This window comes from Protopterus annectens, chromosome 6.part1 (assembly GCF_019279795.1).
Source record: "Protopterus annectens isolate FY-2018-M chromosome 6.part1, PAN1.0, whole genome shotgun sequence".
NCBI lineage: Eukaryota > Metazoa > Chordata > Ceratodontiformes > Protopteridae > Protopterus > Protopterus annectens.
Window position 1 is genome coordinate 409564251 of NC_056738.1, and position 12607 is coordinate 409576857.

General features: G+C 39.3%; 1 protein-coding gene across 4 annotated transcripts in view; it reads right to left on the bottom strand.

Annotated features, from left to right (window-relative positions):
- Positions 1-12607, bottom strand: part of LOC122805600 (ubiquitin-like protein FUBI) — a 49178-nt gene that overhangs the window by 25918 nt on the left and 10653 nt on the right. For 3 of the 4 annotated variants that reach the window (XM_044075833.1, XM_044075834.1, XM_044075835.1), the window contains exons 2-3: positions 6169-6250; positions 1026-1170 (exon numbers count right to left, since the gene is read on the bottom strand). In XM_044075833.1, coding sequence (XP_043931768.1) covers positions 1026-1170; positions 6169-6243 — 220 coding nt within the window. In that variant the 5' untranslated portion in view covers positions 6244-6250. Of the gene's footprint in view, positions 1-1025; positions 1171-6168; positions 6251-6859; positions 6883-12607 lie in introns of those variants that run through there. The other variant, XM_044075836.1, reaches the window with a different exon arrangement.

Consider the following 12607-nt stretch of genomic DNA (forward strand, 5'->3'; position numbering starts at 1 on the left):
TAGAGGGAAGAGTTATGCGAAGACCCTTCAGAATCCTCTTAAGAAGCTTCTCCAGATGGCACAGCCACAGTAATACCAAACAATTTGCCAAAGCCAGTATTGAGCTCTTGGCTTTCTCTATGAACCTGGGAACAAGGGGAAAAGGTGGAAAGGCACACCACAGAAGAAGTGTGGCACATGCCCAGCTTCCCTGATCCACTGCTCTTTTGCAAGGCTACTACATGGGAAGGGAGTCAAACAAAACTTCTCCTGGGCATGCTCAACCTCTACTACCCAGTGAAAAAAAGTCAGAATCGCTCTCAAAATTTCTCTTCTCCAACTTACTAGTGCCCAGATTGAAGTATTGGTAAAGACAGTGTATGAGGCAATGTTCCTCACCAACAAAACTGCTCTCCTGGTACATGATCCACCACCCACAGAACACTTTGGAAGCTTGCATATTTTAGACAAACATGGTTCCCACCAAATGTAAAAACAAAGACCTAAAAATATCATCAGAAGAAAACCAGATATTAAGAATTATGCCCTACTGCAGAATGCATTTTTTATTGCTTGTGCTAGCAGAAGCAATTTGAATGTGGTGATGACAGCATAGGAAGTCAGCTAACCACTACAAAAGGTACCCCCCCTCCCCAAAGTTAGATCTGCGACCGTAAAGCCAAGTCAAACTAGTAAGTACAGGCATATACCAAAGCCGTTCTAGCTCTTGGACACTGACTGGGAAAACAGACATGAACGGCTAGGCTTAAAAAGGCTCTAAGGCACTTCAACTTGTAACCTCCTATGATCCTATAAGGCAAAATGGCCTGAACCAAAATAAGAGGACTTGTGTATTTTTTTTTAACTAAAGTCCAGGCCAATGCATCTGCCAAACAGATGCAGACACAAGCTTTCCACCAGTTTTTGCATTCTACCTTACTCTGGTTTGTATGCATCAGTTGCTATGGCCATGCTCCTGAAAAAAAAGAGAGTAAATGGCCACCTACTACACAAAAACAGCCTATTAGAGATTAACAAGAACTTACCACCAACCAAACGAGCAGCAACATCTAAAGTTAACAGCTCAGTTAGGCCACAGTGTGCAATGACTGTTTCATCCTCCAGTGGAACTCCTGCCAGCAGAATTACTTGATCTTCAGATGCAATACCTTCCAGTGACTCAACACGAGCCTGAGGGAATAAAACATTCCAGAGAGAACTGCAATACTAAAATCACAAAAACCAAAACAGGACCCCAATAAAACCAAAAACATTCTTAAAATGCAAATACAGAAATGTAGGTTTATAAACCCATGTACTTGTACTATCCATTCAGATCTCTGTAGTTTTTTTTTTTGATCGCGAGCTATACCAACATCATTAATTCAGTAACAAGCCTAGGATGCTGTAGCACCAGCCAAGCAAAGTGCACAATCTGAAACGAGGTTTCCCTCTCCAGAGGACAGGGATGGAAATGTAGGAGGTGGGAGCAGTAAGTGCCACAAGATATTTCTTACACCCATTCAGACCCAGGCCAATTAATACAGTGCTCATACACAATCTACATGGTTTGGCACTTGTCTCTAAAAATGGACACTGGCAGCCTGCAAATGGATCATCAGGTGCCTCCTTTTAAAATGGGGCATCTTCCAAGCCCATTTACACTACCAAGAGTGCCAAAACTTGTCACTAATTTGGGAATGCAGAGCAAGTCTTAAACAGGCTGCAGTGTCATTAACTTACTACACACTTCTGAATATAGTTAAAAGTTGTTTGATACCAAAGGTAGTGGTCTCTAAAATGCCATACACATGTGAATAAGGCATCCTCTTAATAAAACCCTTAAAAATTTCCTGACATGACCCTAAACACTTACAGGCAGCATCTCCAAGTCTCAACACCTCACCAGTGACCCATTTTAGAGATATCAGTACAGACTACGTTCTCTACTGCATTACTGCTTCCTGTTCGCCAAACAGAAGAACCTCTGCACTGCCCAGTATCTCCTTGACCAGCCTCTCAGTCACCTACATCTGTTCCTCCCTTATGTTCTGCCCCCCCACAGTGTACAGGAGCAGCATTAGACAGCTGCACTGCCAACTCCAACCGATGCCAGAACTGCTAATCAAACTTGGGTCACTCGTGTCAGTCATGGCTTTATCCTCCCATGCCCAGTACTCAAAGAATAAAAATGGAGCTCATCTCAGACTGTACATCTGCCAAGTGTCCATCAATACCACCACAAAACTATTCTCCCCAGTCAAAACCATACAATCAAGTCTCCCAATTCTCACCTTCAAACAAGAGAGAGTTCATACAGGCAGAGGGTCTGACAATGACAGCACCCTATTCTTGCCATCTCTACAAACTAGCTGGCCATGCCTGGCACCTCAACTGCCCTGAAGGAGGAAAGAAATGCCTGTATATGCCAAATGTCTACTACCTTTACTAGGACAGATATTCGCATACTAAGGCCAAGGACTTAGTTTCACTTACCCTACCTCCAGTCTTGTACAGAATCTTTACTTTTTTCATCCACCAAATCCCGCTTTTCACCCATACTAGTTACACTACCAGCAGCCGCCTTCCCAATTGCCCCAGCCATATAATACATCTTGTGCTGCATCATATCCCGTACACCCTCCTATACCTTTCTTAGAAGCCCCATCAACCACTGTTTACTGATGACTCCTCCTCATACAATTTCCCATCATCTTCCTCTACCCCTCTGCCTCCAGGAGCAAACACCACTTTCTTACCCCTCCCACCCTGTCCTCTCCTGACAGGACTCTTGGCAAATCACTACCTGTCCACTTTGGGCCTCGTCCCCATAACATTCATCTCAGATTAGCATTGTCTGTGCCCTTCCTATACATTCCCCCACACAGCCCACAGAATTCCTCATCTCCCAATGCACTCTGCAAAATCCTACATGCCCAGCATTCAAACTCAAACCCTTTAGCCAATGACATGCTTAACTACATACCTGGCAATTACAAAAGCTGCACTACAACAAAAAAAGTGTTAAAACTAAAGTCTCAAACGCCAAACTCTGTGGCTGTTCAAGCAAGATTATACATAACATGCTTTATGAAGGTAGTGACCAGTTCTCAACCAAGTCCACCAACCACTTCTGATCATACACAAATAAACTAGAAGAGCCCAATAAACCAAAAACAAAACTTTTACTATCAGTTACATTACAAAATAAAAGTCATACCTTAAGAAATTTTAATCAAATTCTAAACAAAATAGGTGCAATACAACTTTCCTGCACTAGTTTCAGCCTGCACTAGTTTAAAGGTAACAGAGTGGGATGAGACAAAAGTTCGGACTGCAGTAAAGAGAGTCTATAAGCAGAGTATAAGCAAAGAGAAAAGGATAGGGACATGCTAAGTGAAAGACTAGCTCTGGTCGAGATTTTTGTTGAGGCTAGAATAGAAACTGCTGTTAAAAAAAAAAAAAAAAAAAATAAATAAAGCAATATTTTATATGCCCTAGTAAGCAAGTATCAGATGGTCAGAAGAGACTGGAAAGGGATCAGAAAGGCAGTTTAAAAAAGGAAAATCTGGGGGACATTCCAAACATGCAGCCCAGCCCAGAATTTTTATGATGTTGTCAAATGCATTTTTATATGACAAGCAGAATTTAGAGAATTTTCCTTTAGACAGACAGCAAATGCCAGATGAGTGTCAAATGTGTAACAAGTTGGCAGATTAAAAAAAAGTCTATACAGAGTACTTTGTCAGAAATACTAGGAGCAAATTAATATAAGGAAAGGATTCTTTTGACCTGGGATATAGGATCTGGATTACCTACACACAGTAAGGCTTTGCCAAGTTTAATACTACTGGCTGACAAAACACAAAATTACCAGAAAAATGGAGATCAAAATCCAAAACTAACAGTAGTATTTTTTTATAATGCAGAACATAACCTGCATGCTCAAGTAAAACTCTGTTATTTTCAGTGTAATAGGGATACTAAAGTAAACAGGTGTCCCTGTTCCCCCATACTTTCTCCTTGTTCATTTTTAAAAAAAAATGCAGGTGCTGCAGTGTAATAAAAAAAAAAAAAAAAAAAAAAAGGGGGGGAGGAGTCTGGTCAAAACAACACGATACAAAGAAACAAAAAAACAAAAGGTTTTTTCTTACCAGATCAAGCCAAGGGACCTAGAGTAACAGAAATTTTACAGGGAAGCAAATAGGTTTCTCTATTAGAAGCATACATTTGCCAGAGAAACGTGCCTGGTTCTCATGCCTCTACAGAGACAACCGGACAACGGGCAATAAAAGCAATACTTCTTTCAATGACCAAGAGACGTTTTCTGAAAGCATTTAAAGGACTACAGGCAAACGATGAAAAAAAACACATTGTGCCATGATTTACTGCACCTCACAAAGCTGCCTGCAGCAAAATAAGTACCCATTCCCCTTTTTTATTTTCTTTTTACTCATCTGCCTCATGGGGGCAAACATAGTGGTACTTTTGGAAAGCTAAATATGTCCCATAATGCACAGATGCGAGAATAAATAGCCCTACCATCTTCTGTCAGACTAGAGTTCCATTCACTTAGAATGAACACCTGAAAAAAAATGCCAAGTTTGAGAGTCTGCAGCTCGTGTGTCATTGACTGGTATGCATACAGTTTTACAAATGTCTCTACTGATGTACTAAGCATTTTCTGAAAGAAGCTTGCAAAAGTGTCAAATTACTGAGATAAAAAAAAGACTAAACAAGGAGCAGTTTTGTAAGTTTCAATTCCTGGGCAAGTTACTCCTCCCTTCTCCCCTCAATCACAGTGAGCCAGAGTCTCATTTCCAGCTTGGCTAGATTCAATTAGTCAACTTTGTTTGACAATAACAAACCACAGCCTAGTGTGCCACTAAAACTGTTCACTCATGTCTCTTACTTCTGAATAGCATTTCCCAGGAATAAAAAAAATCAATCCAGAGTTTAGGCCAATCTATCAATATTTTAAAATGGGCACAGTAAAATATTCAATTTGTAATGCATTATCGCTGCTCATGTGGATACTTTCACAGTTATTCTCTTACAGCATAGCCTAAACTTATGGTATTTAATGCCAAGCTTTACAGCAGTTCTCAGTTTCTTAAAGACCTCTCAAGCCTCTGATGTGTCCCAGTACTTTGTGACTATTGCTTTGTACTAATTTGTCTTAACTGTACACTGCACGTCTCTCATCCTCTTAGCACAGACTCCTGGAGAAAACTTCCAAATCACATACTTGTACTGAAAAGAGTACCAGCAGCTATAGCACAGTGCACGCAAACATTGTACTGACAAACACATGGAAATGTACATGTCTCAAATTGAGTAATCGTGTAATTACTAGGGACTACACTGAAGGGGAAAAAAAAAAACAAAAGTGAAAATTGACATTACAATACACTGCAAATACATAAATACAATTACTGCACATGACATGTAGATTAATACACATATCATCATTAAAACAAGATAAACACAATATCAATCATATCAACATACTAAGAAAAATCCAAAACTTAATACAGAAGGAAGGAAAATGTTTCCTTGATGCAGTCAAAATCCCACTCATTCACACAATTAGACGAAATACAATTTCAAGTAGTATTGAAACGTGCTGATATGTCAAGTACGACAGTTCATTATTCAATACTTAAGCAAATGTCAGAGTGAAAAGTTCAAATTGTGGACAAGGAAGAAGAGAAGGAAGAATGAGAAAAAGTATTAAAGGTCTCCCCAACAGTGGTGCAACCCAAAGATGTCAAAGTAGCAAGTTATAGGCCTTACAAGACATGGAACAAAGCCAAACCATTCCTCAATCTAGAAAATGCCAAAAGCCCAGAAGCGGATGAGCCAGGACAGCTGTAAGGGCACAATAATCTGCTTAGGGTAAAATAAAATAGCCGGGGAACATTATGAGCCACGACATGTGGTTAAACCAACAACTTCCACCAGTAAAGAACTGCAGCCAACATAAAACCATGCCCAAACTTTGTACAAAAATGGAAGAAGAATGACAGCAGACAGACAAGGAAGGTTATGTCCAACAGAAACCAAGTAATTTGAACAGGACTCAAAACACGACCACCACTCACTAACTTTACTCCTCAAAACACCAGAGGCCAGAAGCTCCACTAGAAAAATGGATTAATGCAATTAGTATCAATTTTAATTTCTTACCTTAATCTGGGCAACAGTATCCTGCTCAGACACTTCAAGAGTGTGCAGGGTTTGACCACGAACAAACAGCTGCATTGTTCAACTACAAAGTAAGGAGAAAAATCCAAGTAAGGCTACATACAAAGTAAAAAAGAAATCTAAAGATTCCTCATTAAATGGGAAAGTCATTATGCAATTCAACTCTAAATGTATTAGAAAAAGTAGAAAGCGTCAATTTTAAACACAACCATAGCACTCTAAATCCAAGTAGTGCAGGGATTCTATTACACACTTATGTCAAATGCCACTTAACCATGGGTTATTTCAGTGGGCACAAATGCTTTTAGTATTTTGAAATAAAATCATTGAGCAGTTTCTCTCAACACACATTTGTACCGTTACTGCTGAGCAATGGTGACTCAGTTTCACATGGGGAATCAAATTTTCTGCAGGCTACAAACTCCACCCCCAAAATCAGACCCCAAATGACTCAGCCCCTTTTTGGAACTTCTTTTGCAGTCTCTTGAAGAAAAGTAGATATCCAATGTTGGGCATAAAATTAAGGTAAGGACTTGCTCCAAACTTCTCTAGATCTTTTATATCATGCATAAATGTCCCAGAAAGACTAACTAACTAAATAAAGATAGATAGATCGATCAATGCAACTCTAGAAACAGGGAAAAGCTAACTGCATATGCTACAGGGAACATACCTGCTCTTACAGAAGAGCCTGCTGATCGGTCCAGCCACTTTTTTTCTGGTGATAAGTGTCCTAGGCAGAGTCCTACATTAAAAAAATACCCTTTACAGTGGTTTCAAGACACATGAATATCCTATCTTACAAAGATCAACAGACCAAGCAGCTGCCACACAACTATCATCCACCACTGCATGACTTAAAGGCTCCATCTATATACTCTTCAAGAATGGCAAAGTGAAGCAACTGACTTTGCAGCTGCCATCTCTGCCAGATGGCCAAATCCCTGAAAGCCTTTGAAAGAGTCCAGGCCATCCTGTTGCTCTAGAAGTCAGAATGGCTGATATTAGAAGGGCAAGCCCCAATCCCATGCAGCATTACTTCTGAAATTATTCAAGTACCATTTCATGCTGGTTACCTACCGCGCACGATCCAAACAGTAAGCATGAAGTGAAGCATCAATTTGCCCCTACTACGTGTCAGTTTGCACTTCCCTCACACAAGGGAATACTATTATTCTTCATTTCAGTTAGAAAACTGCAAAACTGAGCATCTGCTCCCCCTTCCCCTCCACAAAAACTTCTGTCTACAGCACACCTTCACATTAACCACATATTAACATCAATCTGCTCTAGTAGACTCCCTAAATCCACCCTACCAACTCTGTACCACTTCTCGCACTAGTGTGCATAAACTCCCAACTTTCTCTTCAGACTCTACACTATTTTGTTTTCTTTGCCACTTAACCCACCACATGTTAACACCATTTTTTCCCTCAAAACTATGGGTATACCTCACACAAGAGTCACCCCTTGCACTCCAGGCAACCTCATTGAGATTGTCTCATGACATCCAACCAATCCAGTTTTACCTGGATTGTTACAATGCAATCCCTTAAGACATTTCCCCTTGTGACTACTTATTTCAATATACAGCCAAGCATCTTCCCACCCTGCTTCTCTTCCACACTCAAAGTCTTTGTGTCAATTTCCTTCACTGTATTCTTTCCAACAATTAGAACTTTCTTGTCCTACTGCTGCTTATTTCTGTACTACTTACACACACAACTGTATTATAAGGAACATGCAGACTACTAGCATTAACAAGACTGATCCAAAGCAAACACTTAAGAATGCAATAATTAAAGTTAAATAAAACCTTTCAGAGTCCACATTCCCCCAACACATATGCACAGCCACCATCTGGGTCATAATCAAATCATCAGAAGTGTTGAAGTGAAAAATAGTGTCACAGTGCATTTCAACTTTTCTCAGACGCACAAAATGTAATTTTCATTAATGTGAATTGCTAGGCCAATCATGTAAACTGTCCTTTCAGACTACCCCTTACGGACATAGAAGCCAACTTCTCTGAAAGTGCAAGAATGGCCACTGTGAATGTACTTCAACTTTGAATCTCCCAGAATACTATTACTGTAAATTACAAAAACAGACTTTCAGACTGCTGAATCCTTATGCATTTAGTACAACTGTTTCCATCAGTATAATTCATTCACTTCACCCACAAAATTTGATTTATATATTTTTCTCCAACCAATTCAACTCATTCATGTGTCTCTGAAATACAGCCCAACCTACTACATCAAGACAGTGACTTACTCCCAAGTGACAGTATTATCACATCAGCATATCCTCTGCCCCCCATAAACATACAATCCCAAATCACTGATGCATGCAGTACCAGCACAGTATGTTCCCTTTTCTACAAGCCACTGTTGGTGGCAGAGCCATTAGATTGTTTGCTCCTTTATGCAAGGAGCAGATTTACTTGAGCACTAAGCCAGATGGAATGGACTAAACAATTCAGCACAGTTCTGATCCCTCACCACTTCACCCATTTCTGCAATATATAAAGTGACTGAATGACATAAAAGCTTCCCACCCAGCAAGTCCCAGTCAACTTGTACCCATCAAGTGAAAAAACACTCAACACTAAACTGCCATATTTCTTCATCCTTACTTGATAGTTTAAAAAAAGGCACATTTTCCTGCCTTGCTCCACTCGCTCTGTATGCCTATCACCAGTCTGTATGTGGACAGTTGTGGTATCTTGTATTGCAGCTGCACTATACACTACCTTCTGTATTTCACTCAGTTGTAACAAACTGCCATTCTTACTCCCATCTGTCAATGAACAGAACCAACTTCCATCCCCGCCCATTCATTCTCTAGGTTACAGCCCAGAAAAAGGATGCAGTATCCAACCAATAACAGACATATGCTCCATACACCTCTGTGGACCCCTCCAGACTGCAAGACTCCATACTTAGTGAACCACCTAAGTCAGAATATCATTACAACAGCAGTATACATAGCTACAAGTTTTCCTTCCATACACTGAAATCTGACTTAACTCCAGACACCTTCCTGAGTAAACATCTTAGCAACAGCAGCATACAACTGTAAATGCTGCAAGATAGCTGGTAAATTCCCTGAAAGCTTCCATAAAGCCAGACCATCTACTGGTCCAAGAAATCACTGCGGCTGATAAGTGTTGAGAAGGGTCACCATCACAAAAGCAGATTGATTTCTGTCCTGCTGCTGATTTGATAACTGGAGACAAATTTAACAACTGGAGACAAATTTCAGTAGAACCTCTTCACGATCACTTAAAAGGCCAATCATTGACACCTTACTTCTCTATCTTTAAATGCACAAAGCCCCACAGCGTGGTCCTAACTATTAAGCACAACATATTCGAAAGATCACTTACTCAGAACCCTTTCCTACAACACAAAACTCAAAGCTAATACATCTTAAGGAAAGCAAACAACTATGACCAGAGGTAAAGCAAAAAGCAAACCAGAGCTAAAGATCTAGAAATGGAAAACGCAAGTAATTCCTATACCTTGCTGCTGATTAATATATAGAAGTATTGGTACTTAAGTATTATTGCAACCACATTCCAAACAACCAAAAACAAGCAAACAGAGGACAACCACGTTGATAAAAGTACCATAAAACTTTATTTCCACAGATGAGCGCTTTCAGGCCATATGCCCTTCATCAGATAACACACAGTATAAAACCTCACATATTTAAAATAAATACCAGCCTACCACATTTCAATAAAAAAAGCCTTCCTTTTCTTTAGGATGGGTTTTTAAAGGTATATACCCATTAATACCAGGAGACCTATTTGCTCCTAATCGAACTATCCACCTGGTTTCAGCACATACAGGTTGTGATTCCAAACACCAGGGGGGGGCAATTTGGTAAACGAAACTGAATCACCATAAATAGAAATGAATGTGTAGAGTTATCCTTCACATGTAATGCCAAAGCATTATGCTCTCATTACCAAGTCTAATATCTGATAAATGTTTGTAAATTCTGGTCTTAAACATATTATTGGTTTTCCCCACATAGTAAGTTTCACATCCTTGACATACAGCTATATATACCAAATTCTTAGTTTTACAATCAGCATATCCTTCAAAAACATATTGTTTATTTGTCCTGGGATGTACAAATATTTGAGATTGCAATATGATTCAAACGAGGATCACCATCTCACGTAAATTCATACCTCTCAACTTTTTAGCTCAAGGAATCTGGACAAAACCATACATAATTGTGGGACGAAGGGCCAAAAATAGGGACAGACTTTAAACAGTGTTCTTACAAACTTAGAAAGTAGCTAGAATAACATTGTCTTGTGTTACAATGTATTTTCTAAATGGTATAAATCAGAAAATCAAGCGCGTCATTATGTAGTAATTTTATTCCTTAGATTATCCAAGCGATTAGCCAGAAAACAAATTTATGAGGAACAGACCAAATTTTTGAAGTGAAAATCTGGACATACTGTGAAAATCCACACAGTTGTGTCATAGGTAGTGGCAGAGCGTCTTCTACTGGCTCTGTTACGCCAACTCACACTTCCACTACCAAACCACCACCACGACCGTTATGAAGACATTTGCATCTGAATCTCCCCAGTACCTGTCTCACTGTTCCAACTACTTCCACTCATTTCCTTTCCACTGTACAAGCCTACAACCTGTTGAATGTATCGTTATAATTAACTCAAACTAAAAAATGAAAAAAATAACAGAGGATGCAGGAATAAAGGAACCTCTGTTTAATGTTCAAATCAAGTGCTTTTGTCCACAGTACAAGGACTTATCACTTGTATGAAAATACTGTACTGCAAAGAGCAGAATGGAAAAAAACAAGGTGGTACGAATGTGGTTGCGATAATACGCAAGTAGCAAAGTATTTTAAACCCAGCATATTGACATATCCATAGCAATGGTGCAGACCTCTGTGCAAAATATGTTTCATGTTGGTGGAACAAGTAAACTGAAAATAGAAAACACTAAAGACATATGCACTCACCGGAACAAATTAAGTGTGAAACTCAAGACTAGTTCTAAAGCCACAAGTACAGTACCTAGTAAAACCAGTAAACATGCATGTTTTTGCATACAATTCTAAAACCAACTATTCTAAAACCAACTATACTTCAAAACATGACACCAAAAATAAATTATGAAATTATTGCAAGGACTAAGTTGCTCGATCTTTACTTCCACCAAATCACTACCAGCAGCAGCTATACCATGGGCAAGTCACTACCAGCAGCAGCTATACCACGGGCAAGTGCACCTTCAAGTCGCCATCCCATTAGACTAACAACAGTAAAAAAACAAATGTTTGACAGGACTCATTAAAATGCTTTCCAAGAAAGTCAAATAGTCAGCAGTGATCAATAATAGCAAAATCTCACCAGCTGAAGCTCTTGCTTTCTAGCCTTCTGCAGTTTAAATGTAGACTTCTGACAGATACTACTCTTGGAATACTGAAGAGTATTGACACAGAATGTTAGTCCTTCTCTTACACCACGGGAAGAGATCTATTAAGAAATGGAGACTTTAACATAATAGCATACACACTCCAAAGTTAGGACTAATGGTACATTACATGAATCCAGGGCACATTACACCAAATGCCTGTGCGGGCCAATTTTATTCAACTTTTTCGTGAAATTTTAAGTGGCAAGAGTTTTGTACAATGTTCAAATGACTGCAAATCAGTGGCAATACTGTCACCTAGGGGCAACTAAAATATGTACTTTAGACAGCCACAAAACTATCAAAAACTGATAAATTACAGACTACTTAAAACGAGATCAAATGTATGACAAGATAAAACTTCAACCATGTCACGTTCAAGTACAAGTACTCATGCAAGAGAGCAAAGCAGCCTACTTTATAAAGTATCATTCCTAAAAATAAATTTCAAGCCTTGTTAATAGTTCTTTGACTATACTACTGCAGACCTCAGACTCATAAGAATGTTATAATCAGTTTCTTGTCTGATGCATCCGATTTGCCACCTTATGCTGTATATGGATACATCCAACAGTGCCAACTCACCACTTTTCTTATTCATTGCAAGATACTAAGAAAAGGACATGGTCAGACAGCACTAAAGCAATTGCCCCCTCACATTTGTGTTAGTCTTCACTTGCCAAGCTCAAGTATGCTCATTATATAAATATCACCTCACAATACAAGCCAGTGCAAGTCTCTCATATTCATCTTAACTGTACAGGCTTATCTGCTGGCTTGGACAACTACTTCTTTCAAGGACATATCCAACAATTTTATGGCAAACTGACTTCTTGCTATGGCAAAAATGTATCATCATGGCCAAATACAAATATTAAATCCTCTACTACTTATTTTATCCTTCACTAAAAAGGACATACACAATTTCACATACTAGCACACGAAGA